Source organism: Lactuca sativa, chromosome 5, assembly GCF_002870075.4.
Source record: "Lactuca sativa cultivar Salinas chromosome 5, Lsat_Salinas_v11, whole genome shotgun sequence".
NCBI lineage: Eukaryota > Viridiplantae > Streptophyta > Magnoliopsida > Asterales > Asteraceae > Lactuca > Lactuca sativa.
Window position 1 is genome coordinate 354527163 of NC_056627.2, and position 11997 is coordinate 354539159.

The following is an 11997-nucleotide window of genomic DNA, read 5'->3' on the forward strand; positions in this document are numbered from 1 at the left end:
TCCTTTAACAGTGCTTGCTTCCTTTTTAGAAACCTCCGACATATATAGTGTACCATGTTTCTGACCCTTAGCAATGATTAAGTTTCCTTTCTTCATTTTCCATTTGTGATCAACAAATGTAACATGATGACCTTCATTTTCAAGTTGCTTAACTGATATCAACATCCTCTTTAGATCGGGAAAGAACTTGACATTCATCAAAGTCCAATTTGTACCCAGAGTTATCTTGAGAACCACATCTTCGACACCCATGATATCTAGACTCTTGTTATGCCAACCTGACCTTCTCTTGGTAATGCCTTAAGTTTTGCATCACATCTTTGGAATGCCTAGTGTGAAATAACGCGCCATAATCCAAGACCCAGGATTCTATTGAGTTTTCAACTGAACAAATGAACGCGTCACCTTAAAAATCTTCTGCCATATTCATCTCCTTTTGGCCTTTATCTGCCATGAGCATTGGGCAATGACTTTTGACATGACCACCCTCTTTGCAGTCCCAACATGTCACGTCCCTCTTGTTGTTCTGTCCACCTTTCCTTCTCGACTTGGATCTTCCCTCCCCACATCCTATGTTGGAGCCCCTTCCCCTATCTTCAACACTCAGAAGACTATTGGAAGCTTCACCAACACTTTGTCTGCATACATCCTCACCAAGGATTAAATCGCGAATGCCTTCAAATGTTAGCTTAGCGCCCCAACTGAGCTGCTAACTGCTGTCACTATACCAGACCAACTATTAGACAAAGATGATAATAGTAGCAATGCCATGACTTCAACTTCAAATTTAATATCAGCCGACATCAATCTTGATAGGATTGAATTGAATTCATTAACACGATCAGTCACTGAGCCACCCTCATTCATCTTTAAATTTAACAATTGTCGAATCAAGTGAACCTTGTTCACTGCGAAGGTTTTTCATACATGTTAGATAGTGCATTGATCAGCTCATGAGTAGTCTTCACATTAACAACGTTTTAAGCTACATTCTTTGCCAATGATAATCTCACCACACCAAGTTCCTTCCAATCTAACAATTCCTAATCCTCCTGCTTCATTTGTTCAGGTTTACTTTTGGACAATGGTTCATGTAAATTCTTCTGATAGATATAGTCGTCGATTTGCATTTTCCAGAAACCGAAATCGTGCCCATTGAATTTGTCGATCTTAACTCTCCCGTATTCAACCATAGCTTTGATACCAGTTTGTTGGGTGACAACAAAACAAGTTAAGCACTTAAGACAAATATCAAAACAAACTTCGGTGAACTTGCAGAAATAAAACTTTTGAAAATGTAAATCAAATGAACACAATATTTAATGTGGTTCTGTCAAGGTGACCTACATCCGTGGGCAAATGAGAGAGAGAGAGAGGATTTTATTAACTTCCAAGAACAATTATAATCACACACAAAAGGTTGCACATCACTTGTGCTCTCAAAAGAAAATGAATCTCTCTTGCTTACTAACTGTTCCAAATGAGTGCTCTCAACCTCACAATGATTACTCTCTTGAAATTTATGTGCACACATAATGATGAGGATATGAGTTTATTTATACTTGAGGGATCATAACTAAAACCCTAATGGGCCAAACCCACTGGCCCATGAATGGTGACAACCAATCATATCCCTCAATGTAACATCTTCTGGAACATCCATCAATGTCATACAACCCATGAGCATCAACACCACACATGATGGGCCACCTTGACCATAGTGGAGCAACATGATGCACAGGTGGAACATCATGATCACTAATGGTCAAACATCCATCATGGTGGCACAACATGATGTATTTCTTGAGCATGATTATCTTATAAGACTATGTGGATCAACATGGCACGATAAAGGAATAAATATGATGCATCATGTACCAAGATGGTCCATGATGGCGCAACATCTCCTCCATGCCGCAACTTGCTTCTTGATGGAGCAACAACATATTCATGGCTCAACATCTCCTTGGCTCAACATCTTCACTTGGCTCAACATTGCCTTGGTGCAACTTCATACATGATGGCACATCATGCTATCATTTGGCGCAACATCCTTAAGGATGGTGCAACTTCCTTCTACATGGTGCAATATGATGTTCCATGTTGCTCCAAATGCTCCAAGTGCTCCAAGTTGCTCGAAGTGCTCCATATTGCTCCAAGTGTTCCAAGTTTCTCCATGTTGCTCTAAGCCACTCCAAGTTGCTCCAAATCACTACAAGTTGCTCCAAAACTCCTTTTGAAAGATTCGTTTCTTTGTCAGTTGATCCGTTCCTTTGTCAGATGATCTAAAGTCATCTTAGATGATCCGTTCCTTTGCCACATGCTTCATGAACCTCAAGTTCTCCATGGAGTTCTAAGTGCTCCAAATGAACTCAAAATGCTTCATCCAAGTGCTTCACTTGATTCTAAGTGCTCCATGTTGGACAAGACTTTATACCTCAACAACGAAGGAGTAGGTCGGAGATGGGAAGAGCCGACATACATGTCGGAGGTGTGAGAAGCTGTTGGAAGAAATTGCATTTGGGGTAAGCAGATGGAAGAAATCGTGTCACATGCTAGGAGAAGGATAAGGGCGTTGGTGGTGGTGGTAGGGATGTATGGCAACGATTTTGGTGGGTCAATAGAGAAGAAGAAATATTGGAGGTGTGACGGTTGATGGATAAAAAAAGCAACATCCATATAAACAAGGGGCAATCAAGAAAAATGACTTCAATCAACTATTTTTTTCCATGACCGGGTAAGAGGTTGGCTAACCGAGTAATAGGTTTGAATGTCATTATCAAACACACTAACCAGATCGAGTTAGCCAAAAAGCTCTGACCGGATCCAATCAACATTAAATCAAAGTGCCCCTAAGATGATTCCACATTACAAAATGACACAATCCTAATTTCCTTTTCTTTTTTACCATCGTTTTGGTTTGTATATGCTATATATATATATATATATATATATATATATATATATATATATATATATATATATATATATATATATAAACTTACATATAAATAAAAGAAAAAACTTTAAAAATGATCCATGTGGTTTGCATTTTTTTGGGGTTTTGGTCCAAACCTTGAAAAAGTTGGATAAATGGTCCTTTGAGCATCTATCGTTGCTCATTTGATCATTCCAAAAACTAAAAAGACTATTTTGCCATTTTCATAATTATTTTTCATTTTAATTTACTATTGTTATTCAAAGAAAATGTAGCATACAACCCCCACATCTCACATATCCTACTCCTAACCCAATCTCTTTATTCTATGTTTTTTTCTTCTTCTTTTTCCTATAAATAGCTCCACACCCTCCACCATTACCCTTGGCTCCTCATCCACCTTGGGTTCAACACCCATCACCACTAAACAATAATCTCGTTGGAAAATAAGAAACAATCGCCAGGCCGCCTTGCAACCTACCAAACTCGACACCTTCACCACAAATCGAACCATCAAGTGGTCCGATCCAAACCATCTTGGTCGGTTTTCAATCGATACCATTGCCACCGTGTGCCTTCGCTCCAATCTCGTCGGAGTGCACTTCCGTCCGACCATTGCAGACGAGATCAACACAGGTTGACTCCCCTTAACACCAAAATAAAACCCCTGAAGAGAACCACTAAAAACCTCACCATAAAACATGTCCGACAACCACCTCCTTCATGGACCGTTGAATCTATACTCTGTCACCAAATCATTGTTGGATCTTCACGTTATCGCTAGATCGTCAACGATATCCACATTGCCTCCTCCGAATCCCTACCTCATTGAGAGAAATAAGACAAATAGAGATATTGAGATTCGGATAAAGGGATGAAGGAGGTAAGGCAAGTAATGACCTCGTTGCTTCTGTTATGGTGTAAATCGACGGTGGTGGTTACGACACTGCTGCTACCAATGGTTGCAGTGGTCCCATGGTTGCAACAGTGTAGACCGACATCAACTATGATTAGAGGGTGTCGAAAGAAAATTGTGGGAAGAAGAAAAGATAGGGGGAAGGGGGGGGGATTCTGGGCCCTTTTTTATATTTATAAATGATAATAACTTTGAAAAATAAAAAAATGAATATATCAATGGTATAACAATTATTTTATTTTTTCATATCAATGGTATAACAATTATTTTATTTTTCCAGATGAACCAAATCCCATTAAAGATGTTCAAAAAGGACCATTTATCTAATATTTTCCAAGTTTGGACTAAAATTTGGAAACAATACAAACCATATGACCATTTTTAACGGTTTTGTCTAAATAAAAAGATTATTTTGGATTAAAGATTTAGATTCTAATTTTACCGTTTTCGTATCGTATAATATCAAACCATTAAACTGATGTTTATTCCAAATCTATATCGTAGACGTAGATGATATGATACATGTTTATTCCATATCGAGATATCGCACAAAAAACATTTTTGCATTGGGAACAATAAAAATAGAAACTAAAAATCAAAGACACTCTTTCGTACTATATAAATGCCCTGGAAACCCTTTCCCACACTTCCCCTTTACCTTGTACGTACTTGCGTTCGCCTTCGCCTCTCCAAGATCCGTCAAAGGACACAAACAAACCCTAAAGCGCACACACATAGGAAATATATTAACAGAGAAAGGGATCAGAGATTCTTTCTCAATCTCTTTCCTCATCTCGCATCACTGCTCAACGAAATCCAGGTACAGATTCACTCATACTCGCTCTAATCGATTTTTTCCTTTTATGGATGCACATATAATGTTATTTTTTATTAGATTTGTTGTTTTTGATTTGTTTTCCGTTCGCCGATGTTATTTTCTTTATATATGTAATGACTGGTCGTTTGTGGTGCTTTTGGTTAGGGTTTTGATTTAATTTACAATGGCGGCTCCGGCAGCGACACCGCAGCAACCTGTTTCTGCTCAAGTTGTATGTATCGGTTTCTTTAAAAATTTAATGATTTGCTTGTTCTATTTTCGTGATCTTGTTGTTTGTGAAGGAATTTAAATTTTTTTGAGTAATTTATGGCGGTCGTATGATTATTAGCTTTAAAATTACGTCATATTATTTATTTTATTTTATTTTTTTGTTTGCGTGGTTGTTTTGTTATTGAAATAAGAAAATGATCGTTGTTTCTGATTGGAATGTGGTTATGACTTGAACGTGGAAATGTGGAATCTTACTAGTATTCCGTTATTAACCCAATGAAATCTGATAATCTTTTTTCTGACATTAACATAATAGCTTACACTTCTGTATGATTTTGGTTTCTACATTTACTCTGATTTTGAGCTTTGAATTATATCACAGTTTGCCTTCCTCTTAGACACAAGGTGTAAGGCAATGTAGGTTTTGGATTCATCTGAGCAATGTGAATATGCTTTGTGTTTTGATGATTCTTGTATTCATGTTAATAGTCAATGCTGATATTGTTAATGTTAGTTGAATTTGAATTGTTAAACCATGCTGGTCAATATTATTTTGTATTATTTTCAGGTTAATTGGTGACTCTGCTAGTAGTTTCCAATAAATCTATATACCTAGGTTGTGTTTTTGAGTATATACATACCATCTTTTCTCTTTTATTGAATACATGCATATGTCAAATGCATTACTTTATGAGTGTATGTGTCTATGCACTTATTAACAAATTTTAAGCTTTAAAGTACTTTATGTGAGTTCCTATATTCTTATACTGTTAGCATTGCTGTGGATAATTTTTATGGCTTGTTGATAAATAGGTTGGCAATGCTTTTGTTCAGCAATATTATCATATACTACACCAGTCTCCTGGTTTAGTTTATCGATTCTATCAGGATATCAGTAAACTTGGGCGCCCTGAGGAAGATGGTTCCATGAGCATAACCACTACCATGGATGTATGCTCTTTATCACTTCTTTCCTCTGACATTTCTTGTTTTCTTGGTATGATTCTAATGATATTTTCTTGCTTTTACTGGGATATGCATGCAGGCTATCAATACTAAAATACTATCTCTTAACTATGATGAGATCAGGGCTGAGATTAAATCCATTGATGCACAGGAATCTTTAGATGGTGGTGTCAATGTTTTAGTCACTGGATACCTGACTGGAAAGGACAATATTGTCCGAAATTTTACTCAATCTTTCTTCCTCGCACCACAAGACAAAGGCTACTTTGTGTTAAATGATATGTTTCGTTACATGGAGAATGCCATTAATAATGAAGTAAACAATGCTCTTACTGAGGATGTTGAGGCTCCTACTAATCCTGAGCAAGGTGACAAAAAACAAAAAATTTAGTTGATATTATAAATTTAAAACCTTCTTTTGTTATGTATCTGTTGAAACTTTTTATCTGTAGTGCCAAAAAGTGTTCCTGTGGTTGAAGATCCTGTCCCTGAAGAGGCTGTTGTATTGGCGGAGGAATCTGAAGGGGAAGTGGTGTTTCATCCACCGGAAGCTGTGGAGGTTGCTGCTGCTGCTGTGGAGGTGGAGGAGGAGGAGGAGCCGGTTGCGGAGGTTGTTGATGAAGCGCAGGAGGTTTCACAGCTGGTTGTTGAATCCAACACCAAAATTGAAGAAGTTCCAAAGAAGTCATATGCTTCTATTGTAATGGATCTGAAGCAGAGTGATGTGCCTTTCTCATCCCCACCACCATCTGCTCCAAGGAAACCTCAGCCAAGGATTCAAGAGCATCAGGTGAATAATGCTCAGCCAATTGCTTCAGTCACTGAGTCAGCTGCTTCTAATGTTGATGCTGTTGAAAATGGCATTCATGAGGAAGAAGGTATGCTTACCTTCTTTTTAAAATCATGTTCATGTTTTTGTTTACTTACACTCTGTTTGAAAGTATGTTGCTCCTTTAATAAGTTCTCTCATATTACACCGCTTTTAGAACTAAAAGTATTGACTATATTCATTTGTTCTAACATTTATGGAATTTCAATAATACCCTTATTACAATAACTTTATAAATTGTTTTATTACACTAATGTAACCAAAATGAATTATATGTGTAATCAATTTCAAATTAATTATCATATTATTAAAAGAGATATTTTATTAAATAAAAATAGTTACATTTATAACTCACATTCAAATAAACAGTACACATGCATTTATAGAGATATATTACACATACATTCAAAGGAATGTTACACTAGTATTGCAATAATATGTCAATCGTGTTTTTTTGTTTAAATATGTTAATTGTGTTTTTAATAATACAAAGTAGTAATTTTTAATAAGTTTGAAACATCAAAATCAAATCAACATATATTATAATTTGATGAACTTCTACTCTAATAAATGAAATTTTTTTTGCCACATGTCAACCTCTCATTCAATTTGCCAAATGTCATTTTGTGGGTATTTTGAATTAATTGTTTTTCCACATGTCATTTTATGAGTTTTTCTATTTTATTAAATTCGATATAATATTTAATGTAATAATTGCAATAAATGTAGTAATAAATGGATATCAGTTTCTTTAATAAACTTACATTTTAATTTCAAAATTTTCAAATTAAAACTCATTAGTTTTTTTTGTTTATTTATTTAAATTATTTGTTTAAATTTAAAAGATAAAAAACATTTCATTTATAATAATTCGTTATTTTTTTTATTTTCTTATAAAGTCAATTCTCAAATATTTTGATTTTTATATTTAACTTTTTTTTTAAAAATTAACCCATGTAATACATGGGTCTCACAACCAGTCAATTAATAAATTATTATTACAAGTAACAAGTTTTAGTTTTAAAGTATCATTATACACTTAAACAAAGTAAATATACATAACATTCAAACTTGAAAGACCAAAATGTAAAAGAAAACTCACCAAATGTGGTGCAAAATAGATTGAAAAATGCAAAATTTGGTGTAGTCATTACAAATTTCATTTTATGAAATATTACACACATACATAGTGATCTTACACATACATTTAAAGAAATATCGCACCGATATTAAAATATTAAGTCAAAGTTGTATGTTATTTTTATATTTTACTGTGTTAAGTTATTAAAAAGTATTGTTAAATTAGTTGGAAACATTAAAATTTATGTAACATTAGATAATGCAACTTTATTCTAATAATTTAATATTACAAGTAATAAATTATATAGTTAGAACATCATTATACCATTAAACAAAGTTAAAATATACATTACAAGCAAACTTGAGAGACCAAATTGTAAAAATGGTTTAACTTCAAATATGGTGCAAATAGATTAAAAAATATCAAATTTGGTGCAAATGTTACACTTTCATTAATGACATCTTCCACGTACCTTTAAAGAAAAGCAGGAATAAAAGGTAGGAGGATATTTAATTTCTCGTAAAGAGATATTACACTCTTATCTACTTCTACTCTAATAAATAAAAACCTTTTTTTGCCACATGTCACACTTGTTCATTTTGCCACATGTCATTTTGTGGTTATTTTTACATTATTTTTTCTTTTTCTAAATGGTATTTTGTTTTTTTTTCAAGTTTATTAAATTTCACATAGTATTAAAATGTAATAATAAATGAATATCAATCTCATTAATGCAATTTTCTTTTTCATTTCATAATTCCTAAATAAAGCCCAATTATTTCATTTGTTTATTTATTTAAATTATTTGTTTAAATCTAAAAGAGAAATGAACAGTTCAATTTCAATAATTTAATATTTTTATTATTTTGCATATAAATTCAAACTTTTAAATGTTTATACATTTATATTTAACTTTTTTTAATAAACCCGTGTAGTACACGGGTCCCACAACTCGTTGCAATATACAAGTCAAATATTGATGTTTTCTTTAAATATGTTGTTGTGTTCTACATAAATGTTACACATGCATTTGTATAGATATTAAACATACATTTATTAAAATATTATACATACATTTCCAGAAATATTACACAAAGATTACAATATATAAGTCAAACTTGTGTGTTATATTTAAATATATTATTGTGTTCTATGTAAATATTACACACATTTACGGATATATTACACATACATTTAATGAATATTACACATATGTAGACATACAGCTAATGAAATTTTATAGATACCTTTGTAGAAATATTACACTATTTTTGCAATATATAAGTCAATTGGGTGTTGTATTTTAATATCTTGTTGCATTCTACATAAATATTACCCATGCATTTATACAGACATTAAACATACATTTAATGAAATATTATACATACATTTAAAGAAATATCAAAGTAGTCATATAATATTAGAGAAATTAAATATCCTCCTACATTTTATTCCTACTATCTTCATACCCACATTAAATGGTGACCAGTGGACTAAAATATCATGAATTTCATTAAATGTGACACATGTCAACATTTGATAGGGTAGGAAATTAAGTAGGAATAAAATGTAGGAGGATATTTAATTTCTCATAATATTATATAAATAAAAAATGTGTATTTTATTTATGTTGTTGCGTTCTACATAAAACTACACATGCATTTATGGAAATATTACACATATACAATGAATATATTACAAGTAACAAATGCTATCACAGTTAAAGTATCATTAAACAATTAAATAAAGTAAAAATACATAACATTCTAAGTTGAAGGGCCAAAATTGTAAAGAAGAAAATTTAGAAAGCAAATATGGTGCAATGAATAGAAAAACATAAACTTTGGTGTAAAATGTAAATTTTGTGTTGTTTTGGGCAGCTGATGGGTATTCGATCTACATCAAGGGTCTGCCTATGAGTGCCACACCTGCTATGCTGGATGAGGAGTTCAAGAAGTTTGGTCCTATTAAGACCAATGGCATTCAAGTTCGAAGCAACAGGGTTCGTGTCCACTTCCTCTAATAATATTATAACACACTTTTTTTTTTTTTTTTTTTTTTTTTGAAATTTCACGAAACTCATATGACAGCAACAGGGATTCTGTTTTGGTTTTGTTGAATTTGAGATGCCTGAAGCTGTTCAAAAGGCCATTGAGGTATGTAAAATTCATGTATCACTTTGGATGAAATGGGACGATGATTGTAATGTAACGGAAGTTATCTAATTATATGATGACATGTTTTAGGGTTCACCTGTTGCTATTGGTGGACGCAATGCTGTTGTTGAGGAAAAACGATCCACAAACTCTAAAGGCAAGATATCAATTAAAACTTAAAATCCATGTTTCTCATCATCTTATAGATTTATTTATTTATAACAACAGGAGGAGCACGGGGAAGGTTTCCGATTGGAAGGGGGGCTGGAGGAGGAGGATTCAGGAACGATGGAATGAGAGGGGGCCGTGGAAACTTTAATGGTGGTGGTGTTGGTGGCGGAAGAGGCTACAATCGGAGCGGTGAGTTTGGTGGTGGGAGGAACGATTATGGCAACAGAGGCGGCGGACGTGGAGGAGCACCGGCAAACCGTGGTGGTGGTGGTGGTGGAGATGGATATCAGAGAGAGCGTATGAACCGGGGGAATGGGATGGCTGTTAACGGAACAGCCAAGAACATGGCACCACGGGTTCCTGCTACTGCTTGAATTAGTGAGTGAGGCATCATATGATATGATGATGGTTTTGTTCGAGATTGGTAGGGGAAGGGGGATAAAAAAACAAGACTTGATTGATTTAATTAGTTGGGAAATTTTTGTCTACGATAGAAAAAGCATGGGTTGGGTCGGGTTTTTGGTCATTATTTATGTTGTGTAGTATAGTTGCCCCAGCTATTTTATTTGTATTCTTTCTTTTTATTTTTCTTCCTTGGAACATGGAATTTCGAACTGGATTTTGGTAGAGTAGAGATGATTTTATTGTGCCTATTGTTATTGCCTCTTTCATCGTCCGAAAGTTGTAAAAAAAATGATTTGCGTACATCGTCCTTTCCAGAATGTGAGAGAATCAGATTTCTTGAATATAATTCTTGCATTGAGCGAGAGGTTAAAGCCTCGTTTTATGTAAAAAACATTACCTAAATGAGAAACTAAGTACAACCGGCACCAAGGAAAACCATATGTCATACACTTCCTCAAGCTGAAGCATAGAATTTGATCGTCTTCAATTTGTAAATATAAGAAATTTAACTCAACCTGCAAAGAGTGCTTTAGTGAATATATCACCGAGTTGCTTTCGGTTTTAGGTGATGTTTGTTTTTTTGAAGTCTGCGGACAACATCTGTAAGCTTTTACAACAAAAGAGGTGGACCAAACGTCTGCAGTCTGTAATAAGAAGTTTGTTTTTTTAACGTCTGTAGTCTGTTGAAACAAACTGAATTTCAAATAAATTAATTTTACAAACTTAAAATGGTTTTTAAACACCAAAATACTAATAATAATAGTCATACATAATTGAAATAAAATTAATGTTATACAATAACAATTTCATTTTAAATATTCAATCCATATTTTGCATCAACTGCTCAACAATTTCATCCCGTAACCGAGTCATATTCATGGCCTGCTGCCGTACCATTTGTTGGAACCTCATCTTCATCATCATCAACATGCACATTGTTATTTCGAAACGAGACAGTGGGTTCATCATATTGTGCGAAATACTCACCACTCGGTCATTTCCTTATAAAATTATAAAGCATGAAACATGTTATCACAATGTTTCTTTGTATAACAAACAAGAATGGTGCCATCCTCTTCAATAGGGAATTGTGCTTTCAACACACTAAAAACATGCCCAATGATGTTCCGAAGTTTTGCATGTCCATAGTTAAATTTTCTTTATTGGTTAATGCACGTCTTTGTCGAAAATCCCCAACACAATACCTCATATTACGATACGGGGCCATAAATCCTCGAGTGTGCATATGCGACATCACAAACATAATATTTCTCTGTAAAAATGCAAAACACTAATCAATTTTCAAATTAAGATAAAAATATTTAAAAAACCAAAAACTTGCCTGGTGGTGGAAACGGGAATGATGCATGTGGATCGGCTAATGCTTCTAATAATATTCTAGAATCATGCACTAACCCTTCCCAACCGACTACAACAAACATAAAAAACATGTTGAAGTCACAAATTACCAATACGTTTTGGTAACA

At 33.9% G+C, this 11997-nt stretch overlaps 1 protein-coding gene across 2 annotated transcripts; it reads left to right on the forward strand.

The window, feature by feature from the left end:
• Positions 1-4478: 4478 nt before the first annotated feature.
• Positions 4479-10758, forward strand: LOC111903532 (nuclear transport factor 2). Of its 2 annotated transcripts, none has more exons than XM_023899308.3 (9): positions 4479-4674; positions 4837-4903; positions 5716-5853; positions 5948-6236; positions 6321-6746; positions 9659-9780; positions 9875-9934; positions 10025-10091; positions 10163-10758. In XM_023899308.3, the coding sequence occupies exons 2-9, from the start codon at positions 4856-4858 to the stop codon at positions 10477-10479; spliced, it is 1467 nt and encodes a 488-aa protein (XP_023755076.1). In that variant the 5' UTR covers positions 4479-4674; positions 4837-4855; the 3' UTR covers positions 10480-10758. The 2 variants fall into 2 exon arrangements, with proteins under 2 accessions (XP_023755076.1, XP_023755075.1); XM_023899307.3 differs by having other exon boundaries at positions 4480-4674; positions 9869-9934.
• Positions 10759-11997: the final 1239 nt, after the last annotated feature.

Excerpts from the sequence above, each read along its gene's own strand:
- LOC111903532 (XM_023899307.3), top strand. The coding sequence starts at position 4,856 with ATGGCGGCTCCGGCAGCGACACCGCAGCAACCTGTTTCTGCTCAAGTT. Across the intron at positions 4,904-5,715 it reads AACCTGTTTCTGCTCAAGTT|GTTGGCAATGCTTTTGTTCA; the intron begins GTATGTATCGGT and ends GTTGATAAATAG. Across the intron at positions 6,237-6,320 it reads TCCTACTAATCCTGAGCAAG|TGCCAAAAAGTGTTCCTGTG; the intron begins GTGACAAAAAAC and ends TTTTATCTGTAG.